This window comes from Aplysia californica, unplaced genomic scaffold (genome assembly GCF_000002075.1).
Source record: "Aplysia californica isolate F4 #8 unplaced genomic scaffold, AplCal3.0 scaffold00328, whole genome shotgun sequence".
Lineage (NCBI taxonomy): Eukaryota > Metazoa > Mollusca > Gastropoda > Aplysiida > Aplysiidae > Aplysia > Aplysia californica.
Window position 1 is genome coordinate 269,947 of NW_004797598.1, and position 22,606 is coordinate 292,552.

Consider the following 22,606-nt stretch of genomic DNA (forward strand, 5'->3'; position numbering starts at 1 on the left):
CTGAACTCGTGTATACTTCTCTGTCCCCATTCTTTTTATAGAAACAAGTGTGGTCGGTCGTTTCACTTTCAGTATTTGGTAATAATCTATCTACTTTTGTTCATGCCTAGTTGTAGCACCCCACACATTAATATTGTGTTTTACTACATGTGCTAGCATTTTATAGGCCTTTTCTCTCGAATAAACCCCAAACAAAGAAAAATGTGTTCTTTGAAGCTGAAATCATCTTTACGTCTCCGTCCTCACCCTGTACAACCAACTGCTAAAAACGTATAAGAAAAACCCATATATAAAAATTAAAACTTTTCTTTCCCATGTCTACCTCAGTGTACACCCCGAGAAATCAGGAAAATTACAAAAATACTCCAAGCCCTATAGCTATACTGAACTCTATACTATCATTTTTCAGTTTTTAGAAAGAGTTTTGCGGCACTTGCAACACACTAAGGTCATATAAGGGCCGAAGATTAGAGGTGTTACAAGAGAGTAACAAACATAAAAAAGAAGGAACAGATATAAGGACGATAGATGTTTGCTAGGAAAGAAGAAGCAAACCACACCAGAGCACCCGCGAACCACCCACTCAGGAAGGAGACATTCAAGGTGCTGTCGTTAGTTTAGTTTTAGTAAAAGTTTTACGGCACTTGCAACACAATAAAGTCATATAAGTGCCGAAGAATAGATGTGTTGCAAGAGAGTAACATACACAAAAAAGGAGGGGAGATGAGGACGATAGATGTTTGATAAGACAGAAGGAGCAAACCACACCAGAGCGCCCGCCAACCACCTACGTACTGTCGTTAGGATGTGCAACTGGCAACTGGATTTCATATCAAGTTGCCATGATATATTCCTCAATCTTGCAGATCCTCAAAGGTTGAGAAAGAAACCTCACACATGAAGTATTTGAGTAAAATTCAAATACATGTATGAGGCTTTATTCATAATAAAAAATCAATGTAAAGGAATTCGAAAGAAGAAACTGACTTTTTAAAATGCACACTCACAATGACCCTTGTAAGTAGTATACTGACGCTGAACGATTTCAGACAAATTTCAGATTACACATATATTTTATTCATTCACAATACAGCTTATTCAATGAACACGCCATACTGCCTTCATTAATATTAATAAATATGTATACATTTTGAACTCTTTCACACATCATCCTCTTTGATTGACAAAGCCGGGGGACTCCATTAAAGTTTTGGGCTCAGCACACCAGAACAGCCGGCGAGTGAAAGAAAACTTTTTTAAAAAGAGAACTAGTCATGAAGGATAAAACACGTCATGTTTCCACCAGTTATTCATATTGTCATAACAAGAAAGGAAAGACGTGTTCTAATCAAAGAGCAGCCGTCACCCAAATATAAAATGAATGGAATTTATTATAATTCATATATTAACCCTATACGTACGCCCTGGGGTTATTTTGTACTCACGGGGTTGTATTCTTCACATTTCAGAATATTTCTTATTCAAAGATCTCTTTGAAACTTTCAGTATTTAAAAAAAAAATCATTTTGACAGGCTGCTATGCAAAGCGCAGGGATCGGATTAACAAGTAAATTTCCTCTTTCGAAAGTGGCGTCACAGAGTTCCCCATGTCGTAGTGATACGATAGTAAAACACAACGTACGGATAGGGTTAAGAAAAACATTACTTTTTGTATTTTTAAACCACATGTTAAGAAATGTTTTTAAATTTTAAAAAGAACAAATAGTAACATGCATTATAATATTCTGCTGAATGAAATAAACCCAAGTTCCAAAAAGTGTGATAAAACAACCACAAAAAAACCCTGAAGAAAAAAACAGTACACTAATACTTCGAGCATCACTTTCACTTTATAACATATATTGTATGATCAAACTAGTGGACACTTACCACTAGCACCTGACGACATGCACAAAACATTCACCCTGTCCAAAAACGCACATTTCCCATCTTCTCCTTACTTTCCACTTGCATGTATCATCATTTCAAACACATAAAAACACAACAGCTTTCATTCACATATATAAACCAGATCATTCAGAAACTGAAGTGCAATATCATTCCCTTGAAAGAACAGAATACAACACCTATTGATTTAGAAGAAAATGTGGAAAAATTCAAACTCAACATACTTTGACTTAAATATTGCTCATTTGACTACTCACTCATATATTTTTCATGCATCCCATTAGTTGGTTTGAGAATTGACACTTTTAGTACCGTCTGCGACTTTATTGAAAATCCAAAGCACAAGCCAAAGTGTGTAAAAATGTGCTCTTATTTCTGCAAAGGATGTATGTAACATTCCTTCGTGTATTGTTCCAGGCTTTCGATTATACCCACAAAGTCCAGGACTATGCTCCTGCCCGAAAGGCTTTGGGGGCCCAAGTGAAAGTAGCAATAACAACCTTAAAATTGACGATATACCCGCCAAAACTGTAAAGATTCATGTGTCGCCTGTGGCAACAAGGTTAGTGGACTTCACTACTCTTTATTACCCACATTATTGGTCTTACTGAAAAGCAAAGACCCTGTAAAAATAGCAGTGTCGAAAATAAAATCAGCAAAATAGTAATTACATTGCACGATCCTTTATTTCATTCTATGAGCTACAATTCAGACATACGTGCAAACAAACTGACAAATTTACATATAAATTGCATGTTTGTACAAAATTCTGTCAATTTCCTATCATTTCATACCACCTAATCTCAAATAACCCATAGCATTCGTGTATTCAGCCACAAACTCTTTAATATTTAAAATAGCCACCAGGCCAAATGATGTCTTTATGTCACAGAATAGTTTTTTGTAAACTAATTTCATTTCTTAGTATATTATATCTTGAAAATTCAATCTTACTCTGTCGATAACTTTTGTTTCAATTTACTTTTCTGCAATCTAACCTGATTGTTTTGGTGGCTTCTAAAATGGTGAGGTACTTAAGGGTTTTTCACTCGATAAGCCTGTGGTACTGTAAGTATTAAGGCCTCAAATTTCCACCAGCTAACTATTTTAGCTAATCATCCAGAACAATATAAAAAGAAAAGATCTAAAAGAGAGAACACGTCTGTCTCGTTATAATAAACTCACAAAACAGACACGAGTTTTTTTTTTCTCCATTTTTTTTGCAGGTTTACATTTATATAACACCCACATCCAAGGAAATACAAAACAATGTAAAGGGACCAAATGCACCGTCTACTCAATCAGTCACAGCATTCATACAGAACTAACATTTTCGAGCAGACTCCATAATAGGTAAGTTGAATACAGCGATAATCGAACTATTTTCTTCCTTTCTTTTTCTGCCCGCCTTTAGATGACTGCTGCTGTTGTTGCTGCTGCTGCTGCTGCTGTGATGAGCTGCTGGCCTGCGACTGCTGGCGAGTCTTCAACTTGGGGATGGTGTCTGCCAGGTACAACAACAACGTCGTGCCTACAGAGAAAAAAAACAAAAAAAACAACAAAAGGAATTACTGCAGATGACAAAATGATAAAACCCTGAAAACATTCAAATATCCCACCCAGCCAGGCCACCAAACTTGCTAGAGACAGGAAGCTCTTTCTCCCCTCGACGCCCTAGAGGTACAAGAGGACGGAAAAAGTAAAGTAAAGTAAGTAATGATAAAATGTCTGTTACAAATGTCACCATGCCAACCAGCCTCGAGAGCCTATAAACACCAAGCACTCAGGCTATATAAAGGAACAGGAAGGCCACGCAAAAGGGGGATTAAAAGAGCTGCAGAGGTGGCCACAGAAAACAGCACCTCCCCTCAACACTCAATGGCAACAAAGGAAGAAAAAGTGAGAAACCCCCCCCCCCCCAAAAGTTTTTTTAGTTCAAGGAAGAGTTTTATAGCACCTGCACCACAATTAGGTCACATAATTGCTGAAGATCAAAGGTGTTACTAAACAGTAACAAATAAAAGAAGGAGCAGAGATAAGGACAATTGATGTTTGATATAAAAGAAGGCACAAAAACCACACTAAAGAATCCGCCAACCACCCAGGAAAATAATCAAGCTCTTACGATCAGGAAACTGTGAAAGAGCCGGGGTGCCATCCTCATTCTTGAGCTGCACTCTCACACGACCTCGGAACTTGACATCTCGTGGGTCCTTCTCACGGGGGTACACTTTATTCTGAGGTCAAAGAAGGGTCAATGCCAGTAAACTAATTACTTATACAGCATTACTCTGAAAGATATACAGTACAGTGTTTTTTAGTTTTAGTAAGAGTTTTACGGCACTTGCAACACAATAAGGTCATATAAGTGCCGAAGAGTAGAGGAGCTACAAGAGAGTAACAAACACAAAAAAGAAGGAGGGGAGATAAAAACGATAGATGTTTTGGGGTTTTTTCAGTAGAGGTTTTACGGCACTCGCAACTGCATAAGGTCATATGAGCGCCAGAAGATTAGAGGTGTTACAAGAGAGTAACAAACATAAAAAAGAAGAAGGGGAGATAAGGACGATAGATGTTTGGTAGGAAAGAAGAAGCAAACCACACCAGAGCACCCGCCAACCACCCACGATAGATGTTCAATAGGAAAGAAGAAGCAAACCACACCAAAGCACCCGGTGATCAGACAGACGAAACGAAATATCGCATCCGGAACTTGCATATCGCGATACCAGTTTTTAAAAGTCCACTACGCTTGGCCAGACTCGATCGTTACCGGCCAAATTTTTTTCGGCGATTAATTTTATTTTTCCGGGGGAATTTTTTCCCCCTTTCTAAACACCCGATGCAACCCGGAAAGTGATGCTGTGAAATTTTGTCAGCCCGGAGGTCTGGTACCCATGAACCACCCACAGTACAGTATTTGATAAGATAATATTAACAAGACAAATAATAACAATATTTTCATTAGATGTTTCAGTTCTGTGTCCTTAATAAAAGGCTTAACGCCCCTTGCAACACAGTAAGGTTATTTAAGAGACGGGACTCAAATTTCAAATGGGAAAATTCATGTAAAGTGCCTTTCCAAAGACACAACCTCAGACCAAGCCGAGGCTCAAACCCCTGATCCCGCGTTCTCATAACTACAGGTCCGGTAGCCTTACCACTAAAAAGAAATCTAGGAACACAATTAAAGTAACACTGAAAAGGAGAGAAACAGACAAACCATACCAAAATGCCCATGAGTCACTTGTATACACATGTGTATATGATCCGTTGAAGCAAGTTGAAAGACTATTCATATTCAATGGAGTCCTTTTAATCTAAATATGGTTAATCCAAAAACAGCCGTAAACCTAAAGAAAATTCAATCCCCAATTTTTTCTTTGAAATTTGAGCAGTCTCTCTAAACCGAAAAAGTGGCTAAACCATAAAAAAAAATCTAGCAGTGCTACACATTTCAGTTTAAGTGGACTCCACTGCAAATTACTGTGTAAAAAACGGACTACGGAAATGGACAACCGAGAAGCTAAAGAAGACATGCTCGTATCACTTTATTTGACCCAATGGCAAAGACCATGGACCAATCAGAATATCAAGTGAGATAACTTACCTCTACGCCAAGAGTGAGCCCAGCAGCTGCACACACATCTCGGATCTCAGCACACACAGGGTTATCGATAGCCTGGAAAATAATAAGACACGTTACCAACTGCTGGCAGAAAACAAACTAAATATATAGATGTGGCTATCAACAGCAAGGTCAAAACAAAAACCAAATAGGACTTGACTATTACGATTACCCATCAGGACAAAAGCAAAGCACATAGGTCTATATCTTGTTCTTGTTCTTGTTTCAGGAAGCAACATCCCTGCACTCCGGAAATGTCCATTGATGCTCCGTTGCTCTCTCCAAAATGTTGCCGAGGGTCCTTCTACTGATTGTGCCAGTGCACATCTGGTTGAACGTTCTTCTGTTCTTTCCTGCAAGGATGCCAGATTTTCCGCTTCCTTTTTTTATTCCCAAAAGCATCATCCTCTCCACGGCAGTACTGACTAATGGGATGAATGGCTACAGGACTCAGTAGTCGCTAACGTGGGCGTCTGGTAAGCGAGAGGGACGGCGCCAGGCGTATGGACTCTGTAAAGACATCCCCTGTCCCTTCCCTGGTATAGGGCTCTGCCAGGGTGACAGACAATTTTCTTCCCTACCTTAGAAAAACCAAACATGAGGTCTATATGACTTGGCTATCAAAGAAAGGCCTGAACATACAAAACATATGACTTGGCTATCAACTGCAGGGACAAAGTAAACCATAAACCAAACATGATGAGGGTACCAAATGTCAGAATAGAACAAAGCAATTGTGTGACTTAGTCACGAAAAGCGTGCATTACATTACAAACAATTTTTTTAAAACCCTTCGTTACAAAATTTGACTTTCAAAGAAACTGAATATGATTGGTTATCAAAAAATGCCTGAACAAAATTAAAACAAATTATATTGGCTTTATTATTAACTGGTTGAATAACCCCCCCCCCCCCCCCCCCCCCCCCCAAAAAAAAAAAAAAAAAATTATTCCTGATGATTTCATTAACAATGCCCAGGAGAAAATAAAAATAAGATTAAGAGAATGTAGAGATATACATGTCCATGCAAAACAAATGAAAATGACATTAATAACAAATGCCAGAACAACATGGCAAACATGATGAGGTCACAATAGTAATAGTATCAGCTTGACAAGTTTTTAAAAAACCCAAATATGTTTGTTTTCAACTGTCTCCATAAAACAGAACAAACATGATGTGAAAAGAAAGGCTGAATAAAATTAATAATAATAGTCCCCCCCTCTAAAAAAACAAAACCTGATAAAAAGTTGCCCAATGGACAGAAAAATGTCGGTTACTTCGATTTCCTTATTTTGACGAGCAGTTGATATCACTACGATGCCCCCACATAATATATGAAAAAAAACCATCTTCGTAAATACCTTTGCTTTTGGAACTTTGCGACCTTCTTTGAGAGTTTTTCTACTGTTGAGATAGGCTGGGTAGACACAAATCCATCTGAAAGACAGACAAGATTAAAAGATTTAGTTATCAATAAGAACATTGTCACACAAAACAAACCTTTAAGAGTTAAGATTTTCTTATAAAAGGTTTTTAACTCGTTTTCTTCAAACGACGGCCCAGAATTCTCCTCGGTCCTAATTTAGAAATCCTCTTCAGCCTGGTTTCTTTTCTTGAGGAACAAGTGCTCTGCCTCTGAGATGATTTGGTCTCTCTCTGTCTCTTGCATGCCTTAAAACAGTAATTTTTTACTTTCACTTCCACACACAGATGCGCTGATTTGGGGGTCAAACAGCAGATCATCACCTGTAACCCCCCTATTGATTGGTCTAAAACCTGGAAATAACTAGGCAATTAGGCTTGGTGTGATAAAGTTCGATTAACTCTTTACCTCCGATGGGGGTAAACCCACTATGACGGTTTCCTTTTTGACACTAAATCTAAAAATTACAAAAAACGTCCCCCTAAATTGGTAATAAAATCAAAACAATTGAACCTATTATGACAGTTCTTCATCTAATGAATGAAATCCCAATAAAAGAGACCTGTTTTCGGCAATTGCCAGATTTTGAAAGGAATTTTAAGTCGACGTCACCGTAAAGGAATGTAGCCTACCCGAGCTGCTGTCAGCAGCTCATCGGCACAGCGGTTCCAACTGTGAGTCGCTGGGAGCGGCTTGCCGGAGAAAGAGTTTAAAAACATAAAATGTTCTGAGCATCAACGATCTAGATCTAGGAAATCTGAAATGTTACCGAAAACACGTCGTTCCATATGGGTATCCCAGGAAGTGATGACATCACAGTACTAAAATTAGCAACTAATCAGAAAGATGTCTTTTCTACGTTTAACGGCATGTCCCCCCCCCCCCCCCCTCCTCTCTCTCTCTCACACACACACTCTACCGGGTCGGGCCGCTGAAACTTTCCGAAATTACAAAAGATTTCCCCAATATCGGGTCTGTATCCTAGGCCTACTTCGTAAACAAACGGGACGGCAATTTCAAAAGGCCCCTCAAATCTAGAATCTAGATTCTAGATCTAATCTAGAATCCAGAAATTGTAATGAACACGAAAAGAGAATGAGCCTCTGTCTGCCTCTATATTATGAGGATGAGGAGACAGGTCAGTTACCAATAATAACTAAAACTTGTTACACACGGAAACAAACAAACCTCTCTCTGTCTATATGTTTAAATTTAGAATCTGGATTCCAAGGCCTTGGTTGGCTAGGGACATTTGCGCTGGAGGGTGCTGCAGTTGCCATACTTTGATGTCAAAGCTTCAATCTGTGAGGCAAAACACAATATTGTAGCACAGCCGTGTGGTACATTCACTCACAGTCACCACAGCTCAACCTGTCTAAAAGGTACGTAACTCTGGTTTCTTTTCTTCACTAGTTAAGTCATCACTTCCGTCATTCAAAGACCGGCAACTCTTCCATGATTTTTCTTAGCCAAGGGCCGAACGGATTATTTTTCCGAGCCGTTAGCTTGCAGAACGGACGGAGCCACCGCCCTACACTTCACACTTAAAACACTCCACACTCCACAGCTGTGACACTGGCAGGCAGCCATTTTTCTTTACTTGAGTGTAGTAAATTCCACGTCTTTAGCCTCTGAGCAGCACGGCCATCTTAGGTGAGATTGTTATACGTCCGTCAACGTGCCTCAAACTCAAGTGAAACCAAAATTTTGTCCAATGCATGTTACTACTTTTCAGCCATCATGGCATAGTATAGACAGTCTGACCAGAAGTTCTCTACCAAGTCCCAAGTCGAGCCTGCCCATGAATGAATGATAAACCCGGGACACCCTCTCTCCTAAAATTAAAGTCAAAACACAATAAAACACTGGACAGTGTTGGTTTAAATATCTTAACAGTACACCATCTTTAAATGCTCACATCAATGCAAAAATAGGGAGGACTTCCATAACAAGCGGCCACTATGAGACTAGAATAGAAGGCTGGGGGCGTGGGTTGGGGTGGTCGCTCAGAAATAGTTTCTTGTAACGGTTGGATGTCTTTATATAGACTAAGATTAGACTATATTCTAGATCTATATGAATAAACTTAGACTTAAGCTAGACCTAGATCTAGTGCATCCTTTGGAAAACTCAGAGCTAGGAAGGGTTGGGACTGCTCTGACTCTGTGTCTGTGGCACACTCATGTAAAGAAAAGTATAAAGTGTGATCCTCCCAACCCTATCGGATAGGGTTGGGAGGACCACAGCATGCTATCGTATGGTGCCAAGATGTGGATGGTGCATCTAACGGTAAGATTGTACTTTACCGGACCACGGGTTGCTGCTCAGGAGGATGCTGAAGAGGCTGTGGCTAAGATGGATGGAGAGTAAGTAGGTCTTCTTCTACGTGGTTTTTCAAACTTTCTTGTCAGGTCAAACACAGAGCTGCCCCCCGGGGTAGTGCCACTGACTGTAGTGTCTTCAGGCCATTCCCAAAGGGGGGGGGGGACATTTCTCGTTCAAGCACAGTAGAATTGCAAATGGGCTGACTCATGTCACGCTCATAACTGTGCCTGATCTACAACAGGGAACTGCTGTTTTTTCTTTCCTGATCCTTACTTTTGTCATTTTCCTCTACTTCTTTTGTATGTTTGTCACTCTCTTGTGTCCTGCTATTTCCGGGGTGCCTTGATAGTCGAAGCAGACCTTGTGCTGTTGAAGCTGGATAGGTGAGCAGTCTAAGTCTGATTCCTTGTAAAGACTTCTCTGTTGACACCCACCCCTTGGTGCTCATATGACCTTATGCAGTTGCGAGCGCTGTAAAACCTTCTACTATTAAAAAAAAAACACCAAAAAACTTTCTTGTCAGGTCAAACGCAGAGCCTTTGTTAAATTGTAGGCGCTGTGAGCTGTTGACCAGTGGCCTTGTATTTTGAGTGAATCTGTGTGTACCCCTTTGCTTTCTGTACTGTCATCATCATCCTCCTCTCTCACCCAACACCCAACATAAATGTCCTTGGGAATTATGTCTGAGGGTGCATTCAGATTGCTTACTAATGTAAGTGAAAATCTCTGTATTTACTTCATTTTTAATTATACCACATGTTGGCATTGAATTAAGATGTGAAGACAAATGTATGTATGTAATTGTGGTTATTTTTATTTCAAATCTAATTCTTTGTTGGTCAAATGATCGTCTCTCTAACTAGGTCCTTGAACGGGAAAAGAATCCGAGTCTCCGTAGCAAAACCGAGGATGAAAGGCTTTGGGGCCCCTCCAAGTGCCGGGAGAAGTCGCCGATGTTACTTTTGCCTGGAGACTGGGCATTTGGCGCGGGATTGTTACCGGGGGAGTCGGCAAGTCAGGTGAGAGGGAGAGACAAAATGTCAGTTAGCAGCGTTTGCTTACTGGGACGGGTGTATTATAAATGCTTTCCTTCTCTGCCCCACTTCCCTTCCTTTTTCGTTTTAAGTAATCTTTGCAAGAAAAAAAGATTTTTGTTACCGATACTCAATTTTGAAATCGTTTTCATGAACATATCTATGTTTGTGAGGTTTTTAAAAATATTTTTTTTAAATTGCACTATTTGATTTGTTTTCATGAGTAAGGTGAGAGCCTCAACTAATATACATGTGGTAGAGGCCTTGGCTGTTAAAGAGGTTAAGATATTATCAAGGGCTTGAGCCCACAAAGGGTAATGGCTGCCCTTCAGTTTACTAAACTTCTTGTTTTAATAGCTGCTTACTTCTTGTTTTATGCCCTAATACAACTCCTTGTTCTTCAGATATTGTAACCATTTCTGTATAACACAATTCAAATGTTTGATTCCCCTTTTTTAATGGTTATAACATTTGGTAAATATAGTTTTAAAAAATAATACTCAGGTTTAAAAAAAACTATTATCATAGTAAATTATTTGTTTGGCAATTGTTTTTCTGGAAGGCAGAATAAAATTTACCATTAGCTTTTGCTGTAATAAAATTAATGTACTGCAGGTAAGGTCGATTTTGATATATATATTGTTATAGATAATGCTGGATAAAGTTTATTATTCCACCGTGGAAGGAAGTGAACTGAAATCCTAATGAGCACTCAAATCAATGAGTTATAGTTTCAGCTGAAGCAGGTTCTGTAATAATAATAAATAGTATCGTGGCACCTACCGTTAGGAAGTTGGTATTGAGTTACACAAAACACACAAGTTTATGGCACATTATTTTTAGCAATTTTTTGTTTGTTTTTTGGTTCCTTCTTGTCTCCCAGAGCAGGCTGTGTTGTTGATGGTGTTGTGGTATGGGCTTCACCGAGTGAAGGGTGAAGGGCATTGTGTTGATGGTATCACTGATGATGTGATGATGATGAGGAAGGGGATTGGCACGCCATGTTGCGATGGATGATGGTGAACCCTCTCTGTGTGTGTGTGTGCGCCAGTTGGGCCTGACCATTGTGGGGCTAGTGTTGTGCCTTGTGTCTGCGGAGGAGAGGGAGTTCCGTGGCGACTGTTCCTCGTCCAAGGCGGCGGACTCCCGTCTGCTGCTGCTGCTTCCTTTGTAGTAGCGGCGGCGGTGGCCGGCGTTCTCTCGGGGGGTTGGTGTGTGTGCCAGCTTACCGCGTGACACAGTGGACTCTCCCCCATCCCAACCCCCCTCCCCCCACCTTCCCACATTCCTTCTTTCCCTCCCTACCTTCCGGGCCTACGTTGGTGTGTGAGGGTTTGTGGCGTGTGGCAGGACGCGACAGCGGAGGACTGACGGGGCAGTCTTGTGTTTTGTGTGATGTTATGTGTGGGCCAGCGGGCACCTGCTGAGGATGCGTAGAGTACCCCAGGGTATGCAGGCATGGCACAGGTTCAAGTTTGTCTTTGTTCTACAGCTTATTTAATGTATTCATGTCAGTTTGTTCTACAGATTAATATATTATATATATATTCAAGTTTACTTACAATTGTCCTTTTTTTCCCCCTTCTTTTTTTTTCTTATTTATTTGAAGAACCTTTTGGATCTTCTACTTTTTCTTACACCTTCAAGTTAAATGTTTATGTGTGTGACTCTGAGAGAACCCTTCGGAAAGTACTGAACATTATTTTGAGATATGTGTGAGAACAGACCTGACGTTTCAGTTATATAAAAAGTTAGGGACTTTTCTCAAATACTACTGTCATTTTTTAAACAAAATTCTGGTCAGACCTCCTTTAACCCCAGGGGCGGTGCTAGTGTCTTTAGGCCATTCCCGGGGGGGAGGGGGGCATTAACATGTTCTTATGTACAGTAGAATTGTAAATGGGCTGATTCATCAATGTAATGCCCTTAACTGTGCCTGAACTGCAACTGGGAACTGCTGCTTTTTTTCCCTAATCCTCACTATCATCATCTCTCCTTTTCTTTTTTTGTATGTCTGTCACACTCTTGTGACCCGCTATTTCCGGGGTGCCTTTATAGTCGAAGCAGACTTTGGGCTATTCAAGCTAGAGAGGTGAACAGCTGCGTGTGTGTTGTTACACATTTCTTGTCAAAAGTATCCTTCGGGCCTTTGTGTCCTTCAGTGTGCTGTAGTTTTTTACAGAATGCTCAATAATAGCACCCAAGTTAAGTGCAAAATCCTCATGAGAGATTAATCTTTTATAAAATGCTGGAAAATCTGTCATGAAAATGTTCACCTTACGACAGGTTTTCTCGATGTCAAAAACATATAATCATATCTGTAATGAACCAATTTCTATTTCATAAATTTTGACATTTATAATTATCAGACCTGCCAAGTACTATGATAAAATTGGAGCTAGCTGATCTCCCCCCCCCCCCTCTTTTTCGTTTATTTCCAATAGTTATGAGATTTATCTTAAATAATGTGAAAAGACGTTTTTATTGTTATACATTTTACATGTATTATTGCAATGCAAGTTTATTTGTCATTGGTTCATTGTCTATTCTAAATCTTTTGGAGACTGATTTAAAAGAAAAAATTTACAAACTCCTATTGTGCTGGAGGATTTTTGGAAAAACTCCTATTTTCGGTAATGGAATGGTTGGCAGGTCTGAATTATGATACTTTTTCTTTTGGGGTCAAAGAGACATAAAAATAGTTGAGCATATTTGCTTTTTTTTTGGTGGTTTTTCTCAAAGACTGACGTAAACAAGAAAAGTGGAAAGACATATTTTATAACTGTATTCCTGTTCAACTATGATGGAGTCCATTTATAATAATCTTTTATGGGTACCAAACTTTCTTTTGTCTTTGCTGGTATGATACCACATTAATTATTTTTTTACTGATAGAGGGAGGAGAGATGAATTTTTTTTTCACTTTCTAAGATTTAAGAAAATATGTCGCTAGCAAGTTTTATAACTGGGCTCCTCCATACCTTTGACTTTGTCTGTTCTATTTGTGTGCGTGTGTGTTTGTATAGATCTTTGTTCCTTTAGGTGTCTCTGTTTTGGATCTGCCCTCAAAACGACAAAGGATGTCTTGTTTTATACCGTTGTATTGTTCTATTTTTGTCTCCCACCAGGTCCCGTTCCAGGTCGAGGGACAGGTACAGGTCAAGGTCACGAAGTGGGAGTCGGAGGCGTCAGCGAAGCCGGAGCCGAGACGGGCGGAGGAACCATCGGAGCCGCAGCAGGGAGAGGAGCCGCGAGAGAGACCGCAGCCGTGAGCGGGGCAGGAGGAGCAGAGACATGGAGAGGGAGAGGAGCAGGGATAAAGACAGGAGGAGCAGGGATAGAGAGAGGGAGAGGAGGAGTCGAGAGAGGGACCGTAGCAAGGAGAAGGAGCGCGATCGAAGCAGGGATAGGGATAATGCGAAGGGCAGGGACAGGGATAGGAGCAGCAGAGACAAAGACACAAGTAGTAGGGATAGAGAGAAAAGGTCAAGTGGAGGAGGTCGGGATAGAGAGAGGAGCAGCAGAGAGGAGAAGGAGAGAAGCAGCAGAGAGGAAGAGAAGGAGAGAAGCAGCAGGGAGAGAGAGAAGGAGAGAAATAGCAGGGAGATAGAGAGAAGTAGCAGAGAGAAAGAGAGGGAGAGAAGTGGCAGAGAGGATAGGCGGAGAAGCAAGGAAGAAGACAGTAGAAAGAGAGGGGAAGGGAAGGAAAAGAGGGAAAGGGATGAGGATAGAACCAGCCGAGAAAGGAGAAGCGAAGATAGAACCAGCCGAGAAAGGAGAAGCGAGGATAGAACCAGCCGAGAAAGGAGTGCGGCAAGAGACGGGAGCGAAGATAGGGAACAAGTTGAGGAGAGGAGACGGGATGAGAAGGCGTCCAGCCCAGCAGAGAAAGATCAAAGAAGAGAGGAGGAAAGGAGGGAAGAGAGGATGAGCGTTGATAGTGAGGAAAGGAAAAGCCAAGAGAGAAATACGGAGCGAGAGAGAAATGCCGAGCGAGAGAGAAATGCCGAGCGAGAGAGAAATGCCGAGCGAGAGAGAAATGCCGAGCAAGAGCGTGACCAGAAGATGGAGTCTGAGCCCGATGGAGAGGATGAGCCTCTTGAGAGGGATAGACAGAACAGAGAAACAAGAAGGCAAAGTGTGGACTCAGATGATGAAGAGAAGGACGACAGAAAAGAGCGGGAACAGCAGAACAAGGATGGAAGCAGTAGCGAAGAGGAGAGAGAGACGAATGGGCTGAAGAAGAGTGCCTCGGAGGAACGACGAGGGAGGAGCAGAGAGTCTGAGGATGATGGCGTGAGGGAAACAGAGCGAAGAAGGAGCAAAGGGGACAGTGAAGAACGGGGGGATCAGCGGAGGTCGAGCAGGGGGAAGCAGGAAGTAGACGAAAGCGACGATGGCGATGGCGGTGACCGAGTCAGAGCTCGGAGCGCCAGCTCGGACAGCGACAGGGATAGTAAAGCTAGGGGTAAAAGGAAAAGCGGAAGTCCGGTGCAGGCCAAAAGGAGTAGCAGGGCCCGAACTGACTCTGGACGTCGAGACAGCCACAGCAGGTCGCCGTCGCCAGTACGAAAGAAAACAAGATCGTCTGAAAGGTAATTGGCTCTTTTTTTGTCTGTGTGTGTGTGCGTGGAACAGTCTTTTGTAAGCTCCTTTTGCGTGGCGTGCAACACATATTTTACAGTTGGGCACATTCTGACGGAATGTGTCAACTTTGACGATATACGCATAAAATACTTCAGATGTAAAGATATCAAAACTCTTTTTGACATCGTTAGTCCGAGAAAATTTTTTGGTTTTATAAAAGAAATAGGATTGTTTCATAGGGTATAAAAAATGTATTGTTGTTATTGTCGGTGTTTTTACATACACTGAAATTAATATTGTAAATACCCATGTAAATAAGAGTCTTTACCATATATACAAGGATTTTCATAAATGTCTGTCCCTTCCTTTTAACATGATGATGATATGGCCGTATGCAGTTGCGAGCGCCGTATAACTCTGACTAAAACATAACATGAAGAAAGATTTGTTAAAATAAAACTTGTTGGCACTTATATGACCAAAATTGAGTCGATAGTGCCGTTAAACACCTACTCAATCAATCAATCAATCAAAAACAGTCTTTTGTTTGCCAACTGTTATTATCCAGCAGAAGAAGATCATATTGACTGTTTAGTGTAAAGCTCCGCCATATGCCAATTTGAAAAGTGGTGTATGGATGAAGTCTTACACTAAGCCGTGGTTGTGTTTGGAAAGGTGCTTGGGTTTTTGTGTGTGTGTGTTTGGGTCTGTTTTGGTTTTCTTTTAGTGTGTAAGCCCCTGTGTGAGGAGTGGGGTAATTTCAAATCCTAAGAGCAGGAGTTCTCATCTACTGTCACTCGCCATTCCTCTCATGGGTTTGAGAGACCAAAAGAAAGACAAGACTACGCTTTTCAATGCAGCAAAATGTGTGAACCCTTTGTGACCAGATCACAGTCAAACTGTAATTTGAGGAATATAAACAGAATGGCAGTTTGAAGAAATAAAATAGAATACAGAGCAAAATCTCAATGAACGGTATGTCTGATCATTTGCTTAGTTGTTTCGCTCCACTGCCTCGGTAATGACGTTTTTGGTCTCAAAGTAAATGTACATTGCTCATACCCTCACCCTTCCTTCCTTCCTCCCTCGCACACATAGCCAACACACTTTCTCAAACGGTGTGCACAGGAGCACGTAAACACACACACACACACACACACACACTCACACATCAAGCCACCATCCTCCAGATTTTGTTGTACATCCTGTATCATTGTAAAGCACATTGAGTGAGCACTTTCTTGGTGGAGGTGTGCTGAATAAGTGACTTTTGCTATTATTATTATATTGTTTGATTCTCAGGCGCAAGAGTCAGCGAGGAAAGAGAGCTGGTGACAGCGACTGAAGCACGTGATCATGGGAAGGATGCAGGACTGAAACCAGCTGTATTGAGAACTTACCTGAAGCTCCTTTTGTTTTACCCATCTTTTAGATTTGTTCACTACTGCTATCCCTACTTTGTGATGTAGAGGTCTAATGATAATAATAATAATAGTTCGGCCGTCAGTTTTCCGACGTTGAGCAATGCATTTGCAGAGAATAGTATTTCTATAAATGCGAAATAAGGGTTAAGATGACTTGTAGCTTCTGCTATGGTCAATGAGACCAGTTCTGGCAGAGAAGACTCTGGGGATGCATTGACTAAGATATTGACTGTATACTGTATGACACTAACAATAATAATACGGTAATAACGATAGATTGCATTGATATAGTGCTCTGTCACAGTACATGTATATATATATACAACAAGCATAAGCTCTGAACGCTTTATATGAATGACATGATTACTGAGAGTAAAACCTCTTACAGTACAGTTAACTTGCAAATGAGGAAAATCATTTTGTGTAAATTATAAGAAAACCAGTTCAACCACATGAGGAAGAACTTTCTCAGCCATACATTAATGAGCGCTTTACATCGATAGCATGATTACTGAGAGTAAAACCTCTTACTCGTCAGGATTATCGTTTCGTATAAACAAGAAATCCAGTTCAATCTCATAAGGAAGAACTTTTCTCTGTCATGCATTGATCATATAATGTATACTTATACATACACATCAGGACAGCAGTAAAAACAAGACACACCAGTGTCAGTCTGCTTACTACACCTCACATCCATCCTGGCCACCTGCTTGAGCCATGTTTTATAGGCTGAAAATATACTGCCTCGCTCAACAGAAGTACGCCGCGAAAAAATCATGCCCTCCTCTTTATTTCCTATCGGTGATTTCACTGACACTTGACATGACTAGGCGTGAGGAGTCGTGAGGACCGAAAAAGACATGCGTGTGTGCCCCACTTTTTTTTTGCGTGCGGACAGGCTCACCCTGCTATCAACTATCAGAGTGTTCTGCGATGCCTTGGAGATGAATCAAAGGGGGGGGGGGGCGACCACGGAGCTGTAAACGCCTGCTCAGCGCCATTTTTTTACACAGTCAGACAATATCTATGGGATCACCACTTCCGACCCAGCTACACGTTCGTTTCGCGGCGCACTTCAGTTGTGCGTGGCGGTATATTTCCAGCCTAAAGTGACAGGCGCTATGTTGTAATGGAGGGTTGGAAAATTTCTCCACTTTCTTCAATAGTCCCTTGTGACGATATAACTAATTCCATCATAGTGAAACACTGCTTCTTTCTTTCAGCATTGCTGCCAATTTGCTCCTTTTTTAATCAAATTAAAATGCTACTTTTTCTGTTTTGGACAAACCGTTACATCTCATGTTTTAAATTACCATTATTCGTCATTAGCACAATTCCTCCCCCTTCATAGCCTTATATGGGCTGCCTCACCTATTTTAACAAATGTGCATCTTACAATTTAAGAAAGAATTGTATATTCAATTATCTTTTCCTGTATCTTTTTGTAGTCAGTAGTCTTGTCAATGGCTTCAACAGGAAAAAGGCAACGCTGGGTTTCGTACTGTTTTTTGCGAGACGGAAACTTACCCCAGAAGATAAGTTGGGGTTTTGTTGAGATCTGGAGCGACTTCTGTGCGTCAAGTTAGTTTAGGTTGCACAGCTTTGCTACAGTTGTGCCAGAATTATCAAGGCTCTGTTCATGCTCAACTGTCAGCTTTCACAGACTAGAGTGTGAAAGGTAACCTTGTGGTTGATAGAATTGGTTGCTTTCAAGCACAAAGGGGCTGTCCCGAAAAATGCTGTTTTGAGAGAATCGGAGGTAAAGTTTTTTCCCCCCTTGTTCAGTTTCTTTAAAAGACTTGGAGAGTTTTCTCTACAACCAAACAAATATACACACCAATGAAACCAAACTTTTCTCTCTATAGGTAGGGCTATGCCCACTTTTGGTGTAGGTCAAGATTTCTGGAAACCCCCGAAATCTGGGTTAGCCCGCTTGTCCTTAAAACTAAAAGCGACCAGCCAATTTAAGATTTAGTATTTTATATTCATTTGAATGGTAGGAGATGAATCTTATAAAGAACATTGTGAGTAGTATCTGTTCAAAGCTTGCACTGTGGTTGCATGCTTGGGGGAAAATGTACCTGTTTCCATTCTATGGACTGCTCAGTGTAACTTTGTAAGTCTCCCGAGTCAAAATGGCGTATGGCTGAGTCTAACATAAAACAGTCGGTATATGTGGTCTGGTCAGAGAATGTGTGAAGTTAATTCAAGTAGTATGAGAGTGAGTGAGAGTTTGAAGTGTGTAGTTGGCATGCATTTCAAGTCCTTCATTTATGGGTTCTTAGTGTATCTCAGAAAGAATTGTGGCCGGAAAGACTTTGTGAGGATGAAAGTGAAAGTTGGGTCCCACGGGTACACCAAACTAACTGTGTTGTACCACTGATGTTTCCGTTTGTCTTACTTTGTTCAAGATTTTATTACTGTTGTGATAATTTCATTGTGCTTTTCTTTTGACTTGAATGAACAATCATAGAAGACTTGTTGTTTGAGTGGGGCTGTGTTCTGTGTTCAATGTATGAGAGTTCATTCCCCTGTTTGTTGTACTGGCGCTTAAAGCTTTTTTTAGGAGATTGTGTTGCAATGATCAACATGGGACTTGCATGACTGTTTCACATTCAAATTTTATTATTACTTTTGATGGAGAATAAAGATTTCACAAGTTGAAAACCTGTCGCTTTTCTATATTGTCTTGTGGTCTTGATGTTGATTGGGGGACCTGAAGATGAAGAATAAGAACATGAACCCTACATTATTAGTACAATTTTGTTGAAATTATAATGCACCATGCTCATGCGTTGTGTCATTTTTGGGGGCTTGTTTGTAAAAGTCTCTCCATTTGAATACTACTACTAATGGGCTTTGTTCTTATTCACAAAAGGTCTTGACATTTCGCAATTTTCCTTATGTGCGTTTTTGGCGGGTGCTCTAGTTTGGTTTGCTCATTTTTCCCTTCTATTACTACGAAACATCTATCATCATCCTGATCTCTCCTTCTCTGTGCTTATTGCTTTCTTGTAATATGTAACACCTCTAATCCTCTGCACTTATATGACATTAATTATTGTGTCGCAAGTGCCTTAAAACTCTTACGAAAACTTTTTTAAAAATTCCTTCAGCGTTGGCAGTTATTTGAGAACCAATAGAGTACCTAGTACTACTTGTACTAGAACTCTGAGAAGACATTTTTTCTGAAACAAAAAGGACTTGAGCACTCAAACTCGGACTCTCAAAAGTGTAATAAATACATTTTTTAAAATATGTGTGTGCACCTAGAGAAAGGTACCAAAAGTTGCCCCAGACCGTTTCAAGCTACAGGCTGATAATGACAAAAATCACTTTTTTGACCACCGGGAGTTTCCATTAAAAAAATTATAGATCCACCATTTTTTTACAATGTGCTTAAAGGGTTTTCATTGATTTGACTTCTAAATAATTTATTTTGAATTATTTTAAGGGTAGGGTATAATAAAAAACAAATAATTATAATGGAAACTGCCTTTAAAAGGTTGTAAAATCTATTCTTGAAGCACGTTTTCTCGCAAAATATGCAATATGTAAAAAACTACTTGAGATATCTCAAAAATTCACAAACCCCTGTGTTCAGCATTGAATTTCCGATAATGTACAACCCCTAACTCAAAATGGTCGAAATCCGACTTATGGTAGCCTACCTTTCTTTGGGAAATTGAGCACACACATCATATACTAGTTGGCAGAGCATGATAATGTAGAAAAAATGCAAAGGGGAAAGTGGGAAGTGAGACAAGTGACTGTTGAAGCAGGTTCTACTGTCAACTGTCATGTATGATGGAGATGCTTTACAAAGAGATGAAGGGGTTGTTTTGTTTTGTTTTGTTGAAGGGGGGAGATTTACAATCCCATTCAACAGACACAAGTAAGATTTTTTTTTTGAGGTAGCATGTCAACTTATTGATAGCACATAAACCTAATAATACCTATATATATTCATGACTGGCCCACAAGTTCTGCATGCAGGGACCGTATTTTGAAACTTCAGATAAGGAGGTAGATTCAATCATGTCTAACTTGAGCAGCCGACTCCCTGGACTTTTTTTTGTTAACTTGCAAGGTATAAAACACAAAGATACCATTTTGTCTAGTTATTTCTGTTATTGACACTAGAAGAACAGTTGTTATTTTAAGCATTTGTTTTTTTGTTTTACCCCGTATAAGAGTTGTGTCGAATAAGTCTTTTCATTTGCAGTTGCAACTTTGCTAATTTTCAGGTATTTTCACAAAACCCAGATGGCGTCCGTGACCTGATGTTTGAGTAAAAAAAAGCACACCAAAAACACAGTAATGGTCATTTAGAGTGGCGTCGGTGGCCTAGTGGTTAGGCTCTCGGACTCGCAACCGTAAGGTCGTGGGTTCGAATCCTGTCAGGGACCCAACGTTGTGTCCTTGGGAAAGGCACTTTACACGAGTTTTCCTCACTTCACCCAGGTGGGAATGGGTACCCAGCTATAAACAGTGAAAGATCTTGTCAGTTTGTAAGTGTTTGAGCGCTTAATCAGCTGCTTGCACTGTATGCTTTCTGGGAAGCTGAGAATGTTTCGGAGTGTTCTATGGTCTGCTGGGGTAATAATATAGTGTAAAGCGCATAGAGCTTGCTGTCGAGCGGGGATATGCGCTATACAAATGCTATTTATTAATATTATTATTATTATTATTATTTAGTGCAGGGACAAAGGTAGACACTCAGGCAGAAACAACAGAGGGAAGATAAAGAAGTAGGACCTATCAGTGGTGCCCTCCAACTACCCGCATACCTGATTTTTTACAAATCAGGAATGACCCAAAGCTGAACTACAGAAACTACATATAATTTCCAGATCACAGACGAGGGAGGGGGCTCTCATGGCCTAGAGGTTAAGGTGTTGGCCTCTCATTCAAAAGTCCCGGGTTCGAATTCGGGTAGCGACCGAAAAATTTTCTTCTCTAAAATTGTCTCCTTTCAACTCCTTTCCTGCTCTCAAGCAATGTTCTGTCGCCTGCTTTCGTCTCCTCTTTCTGCCCCCACGCCCTCACCTCCTTTGGCCCCTCCTCTGGGCTCCTGACTCTTTCTGCAGCCTTTCTACTGCTACTCCTTGACTCCTCCTTACAGCTGTCTTCTGGTAGGAAAGATCTACACCTAGCCTTCTCGGACAAGGGCGAAAAATCTCAGAGGGCCCGAGTGCAAGTTGCGCACGTTAAAGATCCCTTCCTTGGTGGTCTAAAATCGATAAGAGTAGGCTTCGGCCGCCACCCGGGCAAAATTCAAAATTTCCTACCAACTAAAAGTATTAGGTGTGTCCCGCGCGCTCACATGACCTTATGCAGTTGCGAGCGCCGTAAAAACACTTACCAAAAAAAAAACCAAACCCACAAACAAAACAGACGAGGGAAAGAAGTAGGCCTACATCATATATATATTACAGCCTGTAGCTGCCATCCAAAAGATTCTGCAAACAAATCTGTCAGAAAGGTGTAATAAGACATTTATTATTGATGCTTACTTTGCTCTTTCATTTTGCTTTTCCCTTCCTCTTATATCTTTAAGGATGTCGAGGTTAGTTTTAGTTTAGTAAGAGTTTTACGGCACTTGCAACACAATAAGGTCATATAAGTGCCGAATATTAGTGTTTGTTTTTTGTTTTAGTAGAGGTTTTACGGCGCTCGCAACTGCATAAGGTCATATAAGTGCCGAATATTAGTGGAGTTACAAGAGAGTGACTAACACAAAAAAGAAGGAGGGGAGATAAAGACGATAGATGTTTAATAGAAAGGAAGAAGCAAACTACACCAGAGCACCTGCCAACCACCCACTGACAGGAGAAGAAAGTGATGTAACTTTCCTGTCCAGTAGTGAACTCAAGTACACTGAATGAATTTCTATTGCAAAGTCTCAGTTTTAGTAAGCATTTTATGGCATTTACAAACAGGCCCACTTTTGGCACTACATATAATATAATATATTATATATAGTGCCAAAAGAGTTACAAGTACAAGAGAGTAGCAAACACGAAAAAGAAGGAGAGAGATTTTTTAATTTTTGGTAAGTGTTTTCAATACCTGCGTGCAATAGTGCAGGAGCCCAGAGGAGGGGGCAAAAGGAGTGAGGGGGTGGGGGCAGAAAGAGGAAACGAAAGCAGATGACAGAACATTGCTAGAGAGCAGGAAAGGAGGTGAAAAAAGGAGACAATTTTAGAGAAGAAAATTTTTCGGTCACTACTCGGATTCGAACCCGGGACCTTGGAATGAGAGGCCAACA

At 40.6% G+C, this 22,606-nt stretch overlaps 2 protein-coding genes across 5 annotated transcripts; one reads left to right on the plus strand and one right to left on the minus strand.

The window, feature by feature from the left end:
- Positions 1 to 1,051: 1,051 nt before the first annotated feature.
- On the minus strand, positions 1,052 to 8,358 carry LOC101849703 (signal recognition particle 19 kDa protein). Its single transcript, XM_005102501.3, has 5 exons — positions 8,151 to 8,358; positions 6,901 to 6,976; positions 5,519 to 5,590; positions 4,034 to 4,145; positions 1,052 to 3,439 (listed from the first exon to the last, which is right to left on the minus strand). The coding sequence occupies exons 1-5, from the start codon at positions 8,240 to 8,242 to the stop codon at positions 3,288 to 3,290; spliced, it is 504 nt and encodes a 167-aa protein (XP_005102558.1). The 5' UTR covers positions 8,243 to 8,358; the 3' UTR covers positions 1,052 to 3,287.
- Positions 8,359 to 9,291: 933 nt separating this feature from the next.
- Positions 9,292 to 18,048, plus strand: LOC101853473 (zinc finger CCCH domain-containing protein 13). 4 transcript variants are annotated; one of them, XM_005102517.3, is made up of 4 exons: positions 9,292 to 9,328; positions 10,151 to 10,306; positions 13,450 to 14,916; positions 16,211 to 18,048. In XM_005102517.3, exons 1-4 carry the CDS (start codon positions 9,318 to 9,320, stop codon positions 16,251 to 16,253), a joined length of 1,677 nt encoding a protein of 558 aa, XP_005102574.2. In that variant the 5' UTR covers positions 9,292 to 9,317; the 3' UTR covers positions 16,254 to 18,048. The 4 variants fall into 4 exon arrangements, with proteins under 4 accessions (XP_005102574.2, XP_012940365.1, XP_035826745.1 ...); XM_013084911.2 differs by lacking the exon at positions 9,292 to 9,328 and adding an exon at positions 11,205 to 11,788 and having other exon boundaries at positions 10,217 to 10,306; XM_035970852.1 differs by lacking the exon at positions 9,292 to 9,328 and adding an exon at positions 11,205 to 11,769 and having other exon boundaries at positions 10,217 to 10,306.
- Positions 18,049 to 22,606: the final 4,558 nt, after the last annotated feature.